Raw genomic sequence first — 17,470 nt, forward strand, 5'->3', positions numbered from 1 at the left:
AAGACACCAAAAAAAAAAAGAAAGAAAAAAAGAAAAAAAAATCTGACCTTTTGATGATTTTATTAACTTAAGGACCCATGACAATTAGAAATATGAGCACAGGAGAAAAGCAATAAAGTTTACTCAGCTCCCATTTATTTCATAGTGTTTTTATTTTGAGTCTAAGGTGGCAGAATCTGATACAAAAAAATAAAAAGCACTGCTCATAATCATTCCAGATTCTGTTTTCTCAGAACATTGTTATAATGCTCTGTGTTACCTGCATCCTTTATCTTTATGAAGTCTCTCCCAGACAGGTGATTTTGCCAAAACCTAAGCTCCCAGTGGTGAGGCCTGAATTTCAGAATGAGTTGGAAGTGCACTCTGAAAAAACAGCCTCTTTTTCAAGTGTCACCAAATAAAGATCCAAAACCTGTAATCACTTCTAAAGTCTATGCTCTCAGGTTTTGGTTAGAGGTATAAACACATGGTTTGTGAACTTGCAGCAGTGTCTGTGAAACCAAAAGTTATTCTGAAATACATGTATGAGAACAAAAGTAAAGATTTCATTGTTTGAGAGTCAGACACTCCTGGTTTCTCCCCCAAATTACAACATTGCCTTGAAACCAAAGGAAGAATTGTATTGATTTTTCTAGTTCTGATGGCACTCTGTATGTCCTTTGACATTCAGGATCATCTCTAAGGAGATATTTCCTTTACAACTGTCAAATCTAATCGGGCAAATCTAAGTTCACAATCAAGCAACTTCTGCTGCCAGACAACCCTTTGGAGTATAAAGCTACTGAACTTTAGCTTCCTGTATGCCAGTTGACTTATCTGTTTAAGAAGCATGGACTTCCAAGTGTGGGATTTAAAGTGGTAAGATTTATCTGGTGAAGATTATGTACACATATTACAGTGGTGACTAGCTGGCTTCATATTAACCAGTATTAGGTTTAAGATGAATCAAAATAAGTTTTTAAACGGATTAAAGTTTATTTAAATTATAGTTCAAATTATTGCTGGCACTTTTGCATATAGGCGAATCATTTCACTAAGTTAAAAGTAAGTTAAAAATGAGGACTGACATTTAGTCTCCATGATCAGACTTGCAAATTAAGGTACCACCTTATTCTTGATTTTAGTGGGAGTTAGGAACATGATTGTGTTGAAAACCATACCATTGGATTGGTAGGGACTGAAATCTTCATTCCTATGAATCTGTGTCTGTTTGAATCCTATGAACTCGTGGCTTTGGAAATCGAGACTAGGGTCTTTCAACCATTAAATTTTACCTGTTGGCTGTAAAATTTACCCTGTTACTCATGTGAGATGAATTCATTTAGCAGTGGGACACATCTCCATAAAATTGGTGGAATTCTGTGTATGGGAATTTGTCTTCTTGCAACTTGCCCTTAATTTGAAATGAGAGAGGGCTTGTTTGCTTTCTTTGTTGTGTTAAGTCTGGCTTTTCTAGGTTTGGCTACTATGATGTGACCCTATCCTGTTTTGTAGGGTATCTTTAGAAAATATTCAGTGTTGTGCTTTTTTTCCCCACTGCTTCCCTTGGGTATGAACAGCACAGTAACATACTGAGCTGCTCCTTCTTTTGCCTTGAAGATTTATGTTTAGCAGAGACGATCTTTCAGATTGCAAAATATGTGACCTTTGCACAATGCCATGGCTCATTTTTGTGGCCTGTAGAAAATTGCTCTGTTAATGCTGTTGTAGTAGAGTATTTTCTCTCAAAATATCTGGTCAAAAGGGTCCCACTAATTGGTAGGGATTAAAACAAACAGAAGTGATCTGGCAGGGAAAGTAAACCTAAAAGTGCCAGCCTGTTCATACCTGTATCGTTGTAGTGTGGCATTCTGGCCAGGAGGTGACTGCTCTGTGATCCCCACAGAACTGTGCTTTCATTGATACATAACGAATGCATTTTCCTTCCCTACCAAGGGTCCCAGACAGCCATGGTGCCTACCTACTCCTTGATGGGACCTTTCAGAGGACACATGAGTCTCAAAAGTAGCCGTAAGTATTCAAATTATAACTTGAAAGGTGCCTAAGTACTCCAATTTTGGACTAACATCTTGACTATAAAGAGATTATTAAAAATATGTATTTTGTTATTGAAACAGTACAAAGTAGATAAGTCTTTCTAACAGCTGGTATTACAAAAATCTTAGCTCTCTAGTTTAGCCAAGCAGCTTTCCTGGTCAGGATCTTTGTCAAGCACCTGTAGAAGAACTGCTGGAAAGCTGTTCTGCCTGAGACTTCCCTTTTCGAAATGCTGTTCCACTATACCTTCTTCAGGTCCAATATAGTTTCAGTCCTTAATTAAATGCTGACAAACACACCACCACTACTACCTGGTAACACCGCCCACCGTTTTTGTCCTTGTTGGCTTTCTTCTGTCCCTTGTTGAAGCCCAACTGCAATCAGAGGCATTTCACTCTCTTCAAATAGGCACTTCTGCATTTCAGAGCCTACAGGGTATTGTCCTACCATCCTCCTCTTACCACCTTTTCAATAGAACCCCAAAGGACCACGAGGAGGACACCTACCGTGTCCTCACCTCAGCAACCTGTCATATTGGTTTCCTCTAGAAGTGATATATATGTATTTTCTGAAGGGAACAGAAGCAGAGAAACCTCTGTTCGATGCTTAAAGTGTAAGCCAGAGCTCAATGCCTGCCAGTTCTTCCTGTAGCTGAAAATAGGCAGAAATTCTTAGCCAGGAGGGGAGCAGCTTGAGATGACTATGCAACTGAACCGAAGTAAGAGGAATTGCAAAAGATTTGTCAGCCATTCACTGGGTCACTTTGCTGCAAGACTTTCACAATGGTTACTCTGTTACCTGCATGGTCGGCAGGTGTTCTACCTTGTAAGCATGAGACAAACCCTGAGCAAAGAGATGGCCCCTCTCCCCTCCAAATTTAGGGTCTAAATACAAGATGAGGAAGTAGCCAGACACAAACAGATTGCAGGACCATAACTGTGAATTACTGCTAATGATAATTGCTAATGTCTTAGCTGTTAGCTAACTGCTAATATCTCACTAATATACAAGACAGCTCTTTCCTTGCAGTGCCAGTTTATTACAGGCAAAGCCAAGGATGTTGCAGAGATGGTTTCCACTTCCAGTACTGTGAAGGGTAGATGAGAATTGGGTATTTCCATGCTTTTGAGGCTTCAGTATCCCTGGACAGTTTTTTATTTGGTTATAAGTCCATATTTTATTTGGTTATAAGTCCATATTTTATTTGGTTATAAGTCCGTATGGCTTTGTCTCCATGTTGTAACACTTCCACTTATAGGAATTAGCAATTTGGAATGTTATAAACTATTTGCAGTATAACAGCACTGCAGTTATACTCGTCTTTAAAAGAGTAAAATAATTGGCATGTTAGGGAGAACAGGCTCTTACTCCTGTAAGGCAAAAAGCAGCAGCTTTGAATCAGCAGCCTGGTGAGGAGCAAAGTCACCTCTTGTGTTTTTCAAAAGCATATTTTGTTTTTCAGGAAAAGATGTGTTTTATCACTGTCACTGTGTATCAGTCAAACTTTAATACTGCTACAACTGGATTTATGATATGGTGTTGTACCTCTAGACATGATATATCTTCCGGACATGATTTGCAGAAGTAATCTCTTGCAATTCAATCAGTGGAAACTAGGTAAATTAGTCACCATACAACTACACATTCAGGACCGTAATAAATTGCTAAGAAAGTAATTTCAAAGTAGGAAATAAAAAAGAGTCACTACTGAGAGAGTTGTCACTCTTTATTGCTCACTCCTGGGTCTCGATTTCTTGGAGATCTTTCCTCATATGTAGAAGCAAGATGTAAATATCTTGAAAGGACAATAGTCCTCAGAGTTTGGAAAGATTTTCAAAAGCAGGCAACTTTCTGTATGTAGAACTGTGCTTGTATATAGAAAATGCTGAAACTCTGAAATGTTGAAAGCTTAGATCAAGCATTTTGCTGAATGTTGCAGGTCAATGAGATCCTCGTAAGGCAGCAGAAAATACAAAACTTGGATTCTGTGCACATATGGGCTTAAGAATATTGCCTGTCATAACAGCACACAAAGGGCTGTTTCAATTCAACCCAATGTGTGTTTGCACCATCAACAGCATCTTATAACCGAGCTACTTAAAATTCTCAGAAAATTTCTATTTCCCATTTCCCTCAATTTGAAGTTACTCTAAGAAAACATAAGAAAAATTTGTCTAAAAGTGTGAAATTTCCATCGAGTCAATTTCCATCTCAGAGGGAGATACTTAATTGGGCACCCCTTAAATTTCACCATTTCATTTTTCTTTATCCTTAAAGCCTTTTCTTTGAGAAAGGGATGTATTTTTTCAGGTTCTCTTTTCAGAGAGATTAAGACACAAGAACACAAAATGACTTACCAAAGTTCAACAGAAAGTCTCTGGCAAAGAAAATAATTTGCTTTTTTTTTTTCCCCTTACATAGGAATAACCACAATGTTGCTTATTGCACAATGTTAGTAATTTTCTGGACACAGGATAGAGTTAGATTTTATGAGAGACAAAAATTAGATTAAACTACTGGTGCCTTGTATATCTTTAGCATTTCAAATTTGGGGCGGTTATTCATTTTGAGAAGAATGTTCTTTTTATAAATGGATTTTCCATCCCTTTTTAATCTTTGGATATTGTTTAGATTATCACTTCGTTCTTCTGTCATGCTGTCTTTTTCATTGCATATATTTAAATCAGCTTGTGACTGCCAATCAGGGAAGGATTTGGGGCATTTACCAAAATCTATTTTCTTTCCCTTAGTGACAAGAACCTCTATCTGCTGTGATTTAGGGCACTGCCATTCCTTGAACTCAGGAGGGCTGCCCCACTTTCCACCAGCTAGGAATGGTGCTGTTCCAGTTGAAGAGCTTGTTCCAGTTGCTTTTGCTAGCAGGAGGTTACAGAGCAATTGGCAAAATTAATGAAAAAGAGTTAAGTTTTAGAAGTTTTGGAGTGAACAACTACTGGTCTCAAGCACATAAAAGCTTCAAAACAGAGTAGTACTGATTTTAACTATTTTATTTCTATAGCATAGTATGGACACCCATGAGTGGTTTCCGTGAATGAAATTGGACGTATGGTAAATGCTCATGATTAGAAAGTCTGTGAGCTTTGTATTTGTCTGCTTCAAGTATTGGATTCCACTGTGGTACCTGTACTACTCATGTTCAATTTAATTGAGACAAAAGGTAAATGTAGTTTGGTCATAATATTGCACCAAGTTCTCCATTGCTTTATAGCAAACATAGAATCATTTCTGTTGATGTCTGCACCTCCTTACATCACAATGTGAGCACTCTGGCTGTGCCTACATGTCTGATGAACAATCAAAGGGATGGTCTTGGAGATGAAGTAACAGTACCTTTCTGCAGCTGGTCATGTTGGGATGTCCTGCTGCTCCTGAACAAGCTGCTGAAATCAAGTCTTTATGTCAGTGCCCTTCTGGCAGGCTTCGAGTTACCTGTAGGAGCACGTGAAGAAGTAATACTAAATGAAGCAACAAACCTAGCATCGGGTGTTCTGCCCTGCTCTTTCTTAAAGTTCAAAAAATAACACAATAAATTGAATGCAGTCAAACTCCTTGGCAGTGGAAAACAGTTTGTAGCAATGGCTCACTTAGTAGGCAAGAGATTTAGGTAAGAGAAAGCAACACAAGAAATATGCAGCCAAACTGAGATTAGAAGGATTGATTTCCAGACTCTCAATCCAAGGTCTCCTATTTTTTCAAAACACTTTAAAAACTATGAAACTAAGTTATTAACTGAAATGGTACATTGGGGACATGAACAATGAAACAAACAATTACTTTTTTGGTTCAGAGAATCAAATCTGAATAGGTTGGATGGCCTGATTATCTCAAGTGTAAGGGTCATTCTGGGTCCATGGATGGAAAGCCAAAGGCACGTTAGGTTTCTGATCTCCCATATTCTGTTGATTTTTTAATATTATGTGCTAGCAACTTTCCATCTACAAATCCTATCTGTTTAGGAATTGAGAGGATTTGAGAAAGAAATAATATTTTTGTTTGGAAACAGATTGAAAGAAAATTATCTATCTTAGCCACACTGCCACGTTAAAATTTAAAACAAGTAAATGTTTGTCTACTTCTTGACTTTTTTTCCTGGGTTAATGAACTTAGGTCAGACACAGAGACAAATTCTTCTGAGTCTGAGAAGTCTTGTGATTTAGAAATTCAGAGGAGTGTTATGGTCAGTCTGTGTGTAACACATTTCAGCTCCATGTTCTGGTTCCTTTTCTGGCCCAAATTCTGTATTCGTCTGTATCCAGTCCATTTTCCTAACTGTAGAGTGCCAGAGTTAGCTCTGGTATGACCAAGAGGTGAGACATTAACGTGCAGGTTTTCGCAGTACTTTGTAATATCCTCTAATATTACTATCTAGCATTAATAATAGCATTAATGCTCTCTACTATTATTTAAGACTCTCTGGTATTAAATCTTTCAAAAGGAAAATGCTTTATTATTTTTATTTATTTATATTTGTATTTTTATATTTATATTTATTATATCAGATATTAAAATGTGAGATCCTCTGTTATTCTCTAGAGTTCAAAAATATCAAAGGCTCATACATTACTTATTGGAAACCATAATTCTCAGGTATTCAAAAACATGAAAACTGAGAATAATTTACCATTTTTTCGTGTTACATTCTGTGCTATTCTTACTTTTAGAAATATAAGAATGCATATTGACTTAATTTTATTGCAAGCAGGAGAGGATAAATACTATAATATTTTCAGATCCATTATTACCTGAAACATTGCTTGCCCCACTGAGTAAACTCAGTTTTTTCTGGCTTGCAGCTTTTTCTCCCGGACCTTCCTGCAAACTCTCCAACCAGTACATCATTCAAGATCACATGGCTGCTCATTTCAAGAAACTGATGTCTGCCAAAGGTGTGTCAAGTCTTTAATTACCACAGTGTCTTTGTAGGTGAAAGATAAAATCACAGCCAAAGATATGTTGGTTGTCCCTATTTTTGGCTGGCTTCTGAATTTCTTCCCCTTTCTTTCCTCCCTCTCCCTGTCGCTAACTCAACAGGCGTAGGAGAATTTAAAAGTGAGGCATAACAAGATGTGCCTTAAGAGATATGTAGAACACTCAATTCAAACTGTAACTTTGTCTGGGGAGAAGCAACCCCAACTGTTTATAGATGTAAAGTCTATAGAGTCAAAATGACAGGTTTGTGTTAGGAAGGGAAATATTGCTTATTTCCCCATGTTATTTTATTCATTATTTCTGTTTAGATGTATATGGCCGATGACTAGAAGGAAAGGTAAAATGAGAAGAGTAGGGCAGGTATTTTTTTAATTGGAAGAAACTATTGAAGAGTAACAGTGAGGTTACATCTTTTGATGTTTAGAAAATTACGATATTAGTCCTAAGTAACCTAGAGGGAAGTTCCATTAACCACGTGTAGTTTTGTTCTTGAGGCCTCTTCAAATACTCTCCCTCCTGCAAATAGCTGCAAACCACTAGAAACAGAATTTGGATTTTAAAAAAATATGTCCTTTGTCAGTTGTCTGGAGCTGTGTAAACTTCCTGGTGCTTCAGGTGTAGATGAAACAACTGGAGTTGAATGGTCATAGCTATAATTAAGTTACTGCATGACTTCCAGCCCTTGGGCTTGCAAGGCTTTCTAACCAAGCAATTCACTGATCACATGCAGTGAGCTTTATAATAACACATAGGTGTTGAACAATAAATGAGGTTGGTACTGTGGGGTTTTTTGCCAGAAGATCAATCCTTTTCATCAATTTGCAGTGCCAAATACATCATCTTAAAATGACCTGACTCAAATATAGCACATCTTTTTATCATGGTATCAGAACCACTCTTTGAAAGATTGATGACCTCCACCATGCTAAGGTTCATGAGCATCCCACTAATATTGGGAGCTGGAGGCTGGATTGCTGCTCTGTACTTTTGTACTTAAGTGATTTTGCTTTTGCATGGCCAATATCTTAGAAACAGAGAACTCCAGGGACTGCAGAATTCATCTTCTAGTGTATTGCTTATAAATATACAGAACCACTAGGAGTAATTAAGAGCAGCAAAGACCGTCATATATAATTGAAATTTATTTTATTCTCAACTGGTGATGTCTAAATGAGGGAGCAAAGATCAAAAAATAAAATTTACAGAGATGTTTTGCAGTCTTTTTGTCTATTACATTCCTAAAGCTCAGAAGAAAATATACACAAAAGATTCTTAGCATAAAAGGAGCCAAAAGCTTTGTTCCAAAACAGGTTTCAATTTTTTTTTTCTCAAATGTCAGTCCTGCTTCTCTGCAGCAGAATTCAGTCAATCTGGAAAGAGTTTCTCACAGTAGGTGCTAATCAAAGTTTTCAGTGGCTAAAATTTCTAATTCTTAGGTGTTTCACAATCTGAACTTACAGTTCTCAAAAGTCATATTTGGAGTGTATTATAGCAGGAACCTTTAATCTTAAAACAGTTATTTTACTTATTATAGTGTTCATCACTCACCCGGGTTTTCCTTGTAGAGCTAACTCCTGCATACATATAAAAAACTGCAATATTGCAAGAATGTCAAGGTTCTCTTCTGTACTTACCTGAGGCTCTGAAATGCTGATTTGCCACATGTTCTGTACATCTTTACAGGAGATTATAGAATTTCTTTCCTCTGAAAAATCTGGTCAGGGTTGTCTAAAGGCCTTCTCCAGTATCTTTCTAAATATTCTCCAATTTTTGGGAATACATAATCATGGCTAGGCTTCGCGAACGAAGATTTGGGAATACAGCTGCTTTTTAAAATACAGCCTATTTGGTCTCACTCTAGATGGTAGTGAGCCCTGTATGTCTGAAACTTTGGAGCACTTGCACAAACTCTAGTTTGCTGTGACGTTTGACAGAAATCACAAAAGTGAAAGATAGAAATTCAGTCAGTGTCCTTCAAATGCAACTGGAATATTGAGCTTCTAGGTGATTCCTTTTCCCTCCAGAGTCAAAAATAGTATTTCCTCATGTACCTGAGTTATATACAGGGATATGCAATCTGACATAGAGTTCCAGTAACATCCTTACCATCTTCTGTATGGACACATGACTTAATGAAGACTGTGCAGCAGTAGTGACAGGACTTGATTCCTTGAAGCTTACTTCATTTAATCTTTTACAATGAAAACAAAATGACCAAATAACAGAAAACTTGATATTCAAAACTGCCTATGTAATTGTGTATTCAAATAACTCCTTTTGATAGAAAGATGATGACAAACTGATGACCTTGAGCCTCAGGACAATTTTAATCACACTCAGAGCATCAGTTGGCAGTTTCCCCTGCCTGATAGCAGCTGTACTACTCATCCATGAAATACCAACTTTCTGAGTAGCAGTAGGTGCTATTACGAAAAGCTTTTCTTAAATTGTAAATTAAAATTAAGTTTAATAAATGCAGCTGTACTGGGTCTAATTTCTATATCTAAGTAGAGATGGTCAAAAGCCACAAAATTCAGACCCAGATTTGATACTGAACCAGTAACAGCGCTGCTGAGGCACTTACCTTTTGCTTTTACACAGATCAAGACAAGGGGTCAATTCCTCATCTAATATCATTACAACTATACTTGTAGTTGGTATAACTCAACTAACCTAACAACATTTAAGCTATGCTAGCATTTGAGACCTGACCATTGGCAAAGATAATAGAAGAAAATAGGAAGAAAATGGTATGCATCAATAGGGAAACAATAGGATTTGGTCATCTGTAGATGTATACTATTAATAATGCTAATATTTGCAGTCTGGTATCATATTCCCACAGGGAATTCAACACCTTAGGGATGATCAGTTTCATCTCTACACATTTTGATATAATTATTTATTATGCTAGTGTTTCATTGGACTGAACCTACTTTTTGTTAATACAGCTGCTGTTGATTCATCTGCACCGAAGAGTTTGCATACCAGTGTTAAATGTGAGTAGCTTTATTTTGTTTTGTTTTGAAAATAGCTCTGGCTCCACTTGTTTGGTTTGGAAACACTTGTCTTCTTTTATGATGGTGTTCTGAAAAGGCATGTATGTGCCAAAAAGATGCGTCATCGTGGTTAAGACGGTAGTACCTAGTATCTAATCTATTATCTAACTTAATAGCTGTATCTAGTACTTGGTTCATGTTTGCACAGACACATTCTGACCTGCAGAGTTATCAGCTAACTTGCTGATATGCAAGGTTGTTGAAGGCATAAATTTCTTTAGTTTTCCAGTGTAAACTCAGACTGCTGGCCCTTTGAATTCCTTGATATTCCATACTGTATTTTTCATTTCCTTAACTGATTCATGTATCTCTGGCCATCAGGCATACTACCGCTCAAACGGGTTTTGAGGAATAAATGGGGTTTTGGTAAGAGAACTGCACCTTAACGCCACCTCTTGGCTGGAGCTCACAGGACCCGATGTGTAGGCAGGGTCTCTCCTGCACTTGCTTTCTTGAAAGGAAGAAAGATTGATTCAAAGGAACATCGCTTTCCCTGGAAACATAGCATTCACTTTGGAATGTGTTTAGTTTTCTTCGTTCACCAGGTTGTGAGGTATATGCTACTTATCTGTTTGATAGTTACATGCAAGGCAGCACACTTGCTGCACGGAAACCCCCATTTTAAAATGAAATTTTAAAAGGTGGAAAAATGAAAGCTTGTTTTGCCACAGTGTGTGCATAGTGGGAACCATGTATCAGAGACCTGCGGTAGGCTATTGCTCTGAGCAGGGTGCAATGTACTTGGAAACAAAGATAGCTTAAAGGCAATGGTGAGATGCAGCTGCTCCAGCAAAATACACCCAAGTCAAGAAGGCAAACGTAACCCTTGCCCACAAAGATTCAGAAAAATGTATCACATGAGATCTTCATTAGACAAGAGCAAGAGAACAAGTTCAAGATCATAACACATTACAATCAAAACTCCCTTACCTTTGTCTTTTGACTCCTCGTGCTCAACTGTGTTTTTCTTTTTTCAGTGCTCTTTTATAAAATAATTTCAAAATCAGTATTTTGTATTAGCCACTTTATTAAAACAGTGCTCTAGTAACAAAAAGAAAGGCCATGGGAAGTTCTCTAAGAACATTAATTTGACAGAGATGATACTGGTACAAACGTGTGTGAGGAGTAGAATCTCACCTCCTTGAAAATATCAAGAGGACATAGAATTAATTCAGCTGTGTTAGCCACAATAACAAGTTCCTAGACGATATATCAGAGGGAATCATTATCTGTGTTTCTTAAAATGCTTTCTTAGGAAGGTATTTATCTTACGGAACTAAGCAGGACTGTGTTCTTTTGTGCAGTTTCTGTTAATTTAGAAGCCCACACTGAGTACAAGGTGCCTGAAGGTCATAGAAGCCATAACAGTCAGTTAGAAAGTGAGAGTCACTTTCTAACTCTCAGTCAGAGAAAGTGAGGACCCAATACAATTTTTGTCAGTAGCCCACCAGGGAAATGCAAATCACCTTTGTCGTTTAATATTTATCTTCACTAAAAGGTTCTGTGTATGATCTAAGTCTTTTTTCTGACAGGTTAGCTCCAGAAATGTCTGTCTTGGCAAAAGAAGTTTTATGCCTTGAAGAAAAAACCTCAAAATTTAAAAGTCACAATGAAAACGTGCATCAGAACTTACGTCTTCTGAAGCATTAAGTAGGGCAGTAGCACAATGGAGGTACAATTGCTGCTGTTGGGGTTAATGTGGAAATTTATTTGAGCAGTATAATATGCCTCAAAAATAGGCCTCTGGTTATCATTTGCATAAATAAAATAAATTAAGGCTTTTTGCCAGCCTACTAGAATAATGGGAGGACAAATCTAATTTTCTGTCTAGTACAAGACCACAATGTTTTCTTCTTTTCATGTACAATTTTCTCCCACAACCATCTCCCACTATTGCTATTGCTAGTTACTAAATGTGGTGTGCTTTTAGAACCTTGACATTTATCAGAACTTTGACAGATACACATTCTGATGCCATATATTTTCTTACCTCTTCTCAATCCATACACTTAGAGAGGTGTAACTTTGTTTTCAAATGTGTGATCTGTGTTGGATTTTTCCAAATGTGTGATCTGTGTTGGATACCACACGTTTCAGTGGTAGGCTAAAAAGAAAATTCAGGTCACTTGGTAGTGATGGAAACATTCAAAAACCTATAAAATTAAAGAGAAAAACTCAAATAGCTACAAGGATTAGTTCTGAAAAGGCAGAAGAAAATACAATGTGCAATGCTTTGTTTCATTTTAAGAATAAATGTACTGCAGATACAACACTGTAAATTTGCTGTTATTTCCTATAAATTAAGTGCACCATTTCACGAATATCTGTAGTGTTGCACTGCAGGTTAAGAACTGTAGAGACAAAGTGCAGATTAGGCAGAGATGTTTCAAGATCAGGCATATGGGTGATATAGTTCATTATCCTAAGTGTTCTTGTGGAGATAAAATTTAAGCAGAGGTGTTTTAAGAGTCATGAGAACTGCATGATTTATGAAACTACTGTGAAAACAAGGATTCCTTGGCTATCCCAAATGTCTGCCTAGGAGGATGTTTACATTTCTTACTCTCAGCAGAAGCCACATTTCCTAGAAAAATCATCTAATGAGTCTGGAAAGAGCATAAGGTATGCTGCTGAACGTGCCAGTGACTAGGTTTCAGAAGAGTGTCTCAGCAATCAAAAAGAATTCCTGTTGCAATGGAAATGTGAAAGTACTGGAGCAAAAAAAAAATAATGTTACAAGCCATTGTTTCTATTTGAACAAAGGAAAAAAGTCAAAGTAACTTTGTTTGAATTCAGGTATTTTATTTATACAGTATTGAGCCTGACACTTAACCGTGGCATCCAGGAGTCCTCCAAATTTATTACTTATTAGGGATTAATAATTAACAAGTAATATTAAGTAGTTGAATTACATTTTTGGACCTTGGAAGCATAAGTCTCTTCTAACCATTATTCCCATGGTACTATGATGCTCTGCCCCAGATTCACAGAGCCCGAGCTTGAGTCAGATCTCCTGAGGCTGATCAGCTCAGTAAGAGGAGCAGAAACCTCGGCTGATGCATGTATGAAGCTGTCCCAAACGAGCTGGTAGAAAACGAGGAGAAAACACTCGTGAAACTACTAACAATGGCAAGATCAGCTATTCAGACTCCTGCATGTTTTACACAATTCCCTTGCACTTTTAGGAATACAGAGTATACATTTACCCTAAAGGAATTACAAGGAATATCATACATGAGTACATGAGGCCATGTGACTGTTTCTCCTTCACCTTTTGTGGAGTGTTGATCATATAATTGCTTCATGTGCTGTGACTCATTTTTATAAATATGAAACCCAGACATACAAACAAGTGTGTGCAGAAACACATGCTTTAGTAATTGGAAAAAGGAATAGTAGCTTTCTTTAAGAGGAATTTCATTTTTCTGTGTACCAGCAGGGTCCTTAAGTAGTTAGATATGGCACAAAGTGGACTTTTTATAACCTGTGTTTTTCTCTTTCTAATTCTCTGCATGACACAGACATCAGTCAAAGCAATAATTTCCATTCGGATTTTAGCCAGTTTAAAATGAAGTTGCATTGTGATTTTCAAGACCGTAACACCTGTGAAAAAGAACAAGCTGTTTCTCCAAAGAGTTCAAAGACATAAAAAATTGGAGCATTTTCTCTACAGTTTCTGTGAATAATCTATACAGTCAATTATATAAACATAATTTTATCCTTACAAATGTAGAACCTTAGTTGTCACGAATCTTAGGCAATTGAATGGACCATTTAGCAATCAGTGAAAATTAATGTGTTTATATAGACCAACATCAATTTCCTATCATTGCAGGTTTATGGAGCATTAATGAGCTGGTTTTTAAAAATAAGTTTTGCAGTCTGTAAAAAATATATGCTTATATCACTGTTAGAAGGGAGCTGCAACGAAGGGAATATCAAATGTATGACTACACTGCGCCATTCAGCTATCGATGGTTAAACCACTGATCTAGTTCATAAATTCTTCTTCTCACACTTCAAATCCTACGCTGTGTGGGCAGCTTCTTTTGGGATCTGAGTTCCTTCATAGTAGCCACTGCACATTTCAAGATATCTTCGGGGAGTGTCTGTTCAACATTATGCACCAGCTTGCCATCATCCCCTTTTACAGGGAGGAAATTAAGACACCAGAGATTAATTAACATACCTGTGATCACACTGGAACCTGTTGTAGAGCTCCGAATTAAATGATAGTTTTCCAAGTCCTACCGCAGTGTTTTAATCACCAAACCATCCTTCCCATCCATTTTAGAATCAGTACTGTTTAAGAGTATTTGTAAAAAGGGAGGAAGAGGGTAGTGGGAGCTACTGAAGGATGTAGAGAAAAGGAGTGTTGTCATAACCATTGTGCACTGACTATTTTAACTTTGCATTCTACTGTCAAAGGAAAAGTAGCATACATCAGCAGTCAGTACTTTAAACAGGGGTGAAGCATCTTGACATATCTTTTGTACACCAGCTTCTAGAATTCCTTACTTATACTCACTAAAACCTTAAGAAAAGCAGGCTACCTCCCTTACATAAGCAAAACAAATGTCAAATCTTGTCTTTGCTCAAATAAGAGAAGAGAATGTGTCCTCTCCTTATTTTGGTGTGGTCTACAAAGAATTGTGTCAAGTGCTGTCAGCACCGTTGACAACCATGAATTTGTTGGAAGGGCAGAACCAGTCAGAGCAGATGTAGGTTACGTCCAAAGGCTTCAAGCAGTTAAAAAATGCTGGAATGAGTGGTCAGCTATGGAGAACTGAATACATCTTGCCTTCCTCCTGGGGAAATTCCTGTTAATGTCAGCATGAGCACTCACAGTTTCAAAATGTGCAGAATTTGGCATGTGATTAGAAAACAACATGGCAAAGAACAACAGGCAGTGCAACTTAGTAATGTTTCTGGCTTTATTTGGTGTTTCAGAGACTTTTCTTCCCCTTTAAAATTGTTGTTATACACTCGCTTCATAGCATTGCAGCATTTATATATTGATGAAAACAAATAATGCTGAATGAGAGCTTGAGGCTTAAAAAACACCACGTGCTGTAGTTTAATGTGCCAACATAGGCTTTTCATAAGGCATGGCAAAGAGCATCTGAAATAAAATCTAAGGACTTGAGCCTCAGTTACCGCTGGTTTCTGGTGAAATAATGGTCTTGTTTGCTCTGAAATTCCAAAATAAGCAGTCCTCCCACTAGATAAACTATTACCAGTGCAGACAGTAGCATGTGGCCCATAGATGTGAACATCACAAGTAACTGTCTTTGTATCCCTTGTATTGCACTGGCCAAAAAATCTGAAATTATATCAGTTAACAATAGCAGCAAAAATTGAGAAAAAATAAAGTTTCAGAGAAGTTCATAGCTGATCTCTGATGACTGACATGTATCTCTGAGTTTTGTAGACACAAAAAGAATAAACTGCTGTGGTTATATAGCCTGTTTTTTCTCTCCATTCATTGCTGTTTTAGAGAGTTGAGGGGGAAGTTCAGAACTATGTCCAAACCTTATTTCATTACATCACAGTTTTCATTAGTGTTCCAAATGCTAACTTACCTTACCCAGAGGAACTAATATCTCTCCTTTAGGATGCATTTATTTTCTGTTTAATTTCTGTTCTGTCTTTAGGTGCTCATAAGCTGGAATAAAGTTACTTTTTAAACATCCTTTTGCAGAACTAAATACATTCAACTCCTTAAATCTGACTCTATGAAGAGTGTTTTCCAGAGTTCATCATTCTTATGGATCCTCTCTGCATCCTTCCCAATTTGTAAATGCTTCTTGAGCAGTAAAGTTTTAGAGCAGGATGTATAATTCTGGCAGCAACCATCCACCTGTCAAAGGAAACAGCAGTAAAGGCTCCCTGTACCTACACTTGAGATTTCCACCCTTGATAGGCAATGATACTACACTAGTTTTGTCTCCGCTGTCACTGTAGGAAAATACAGGCAGCTATATATCTAGAAGAAGATATGGATGTCTTTCAGCAACACTGATTCCCATATAAGACTTGCCTTCTGTAAGTAAGGGCCTGCATTTTCACAATAGAGATGTTCCATTATCCCTGCTGAAAATATATGCTTCCCTACATCTCCAACATTAAGTGATGCACATCAATTTGTCAGAGTAAACCACCACTTTATTATTCATGAGTTCCCCAACTGTAGTTGTTCAAGCTTTATGAGAAATGATTATATGTTTTCTTTCAGATAACTGAAAGAAATAATTTAATATTATAATATCAAAAATTATTCTTGCGTTAGAAACACCTGCTTTACCGCTAATTAGATTTTCAGATCTGCCAGTTAACCATTTTGTAAACAAGTGTAATTTTCTAGTGTTCTAATTTCTTAGTCAAAATGCCATGCAGAACAAAGCCAGGGAGTTTACAGAAGTTTTTTAAACCAACACCTTTATCTCATTCAACCACAGTTGAAATCTCTCTTTTTTCTTACCAACTTAGCATGGTTATGTTTTTAACCTTTTTGAATGGTGTTTCTGACATTATTTACCTCAAGTGAGTCTTGTAACAGCCTTTCAGTTGTTATGCTCAGGACTGATATCAGTCTGGAGTTCACCACTTTTGCTCTTCTTTTTTTCCCCACAGTCCTTCAAAAGTTCCTTGTTGTTTCAAAAGTCATAAGGAGTTAAACATCAGCCAACTTTTAAAACACTTGGTAGGAATTAAACCAGAACTCCCACTCTGAGCCAAAAATGAAGGCAAGAGCCAAGGTGTGGATTCTGTTTCTAACTATAATCACTGAGTTTTGTAACATCTGGTAAACAACTTTGGGGAAGCCTGTTCCAGCTTTATATCCCATGTTTATACTTGGGCCATAATGTTCTGTCTTAGACCTGAAAATAACCTTCTGTTTTAGGAGGCAGCTGTGGAAGCAGACTAAGGTGTTTGCTGATTGTTCTTCCTACTTAAGATAAAGACGAGTAGAACTGAAAGGTACCAGGGGAAAAAAAAAAAGAAAAAGTTTTTTAGTTTTTGGTTTGGGTTGGCCAATATGATCTGCTAAACTGCTTCTACTACGTCGAGTAAATTTGTGTTTGCTCATTTTGTACACGAGACTTTGACACAGCAGCACAGGAGAGACAAGATGTTTTATCAAATGTCAAGAAACAAGAACTGCCAGGAAAACAGAGTGAGGGCTATTGTATCTGATCTTCCTGTGTTTTACAGGAACCAGATTACAACTAAATCCGTTTTATTTTCTGTCGCATTGACAACTATCAGATACCAGTACAAGTACCAGTGCAATTGTACTATAGCACTGATAAATTAATTCCTGCCACAGTAGACAGGACGATAAATTAGCAAATAAACGAGTTTAACAGAAAGGCTCTTGAACACATTTGCCTACATAACTGCTGCACTGGCCACACCACATG

The 17,470-nt window shown here is 37.3% G+C and overlaps 1 protein-coding gene across 1 annotated transcript in view; it reads left to right on the forward strand.

Moving 5' to 3' along the window:
- Positions 1-5,347: 5,347 nt before the first annotated feature.
- Positions 5,348-17,470, forward strand: part of LOC113946426 (spermatogenesis-associated protein 7 homolog) — a 31,465-nt gene continuing 19,342 nt past the window's right edge. The window contains exons 1-3 of the mRNA XM_027641650.1: positions 5,348-5,456; positions 6,852-6,944; positions 9,939-9,986. Coding sequence (XP_027497451.1) covers positions 5,405-5,456; positions 6,852-6,944; positions 9,939-9,986 — 193 coding nt within the window. The 5' untranslated portion in view covers positions 5,348-5,404. The remainder of the gene's footprint in view (positions 5,457-6,851; positions 6,945-9,938; positions 9,987-17,470) is intronic.

This window comes from Corapipo altera, unplaced genomic scaffold (assembly GCF_003945725.1).
Source record: "Corapipo altera isolate COAL_440 unplaced genomic scaffold, ASM394572v1 48b, whole genome shotgun sequence".
Classification (NCBI taxonomy): Eukaryota; Metazoa; Chordata; class Aves; order Passeriformes; family Pipridae; genus Corapipo; species Corapipo altera.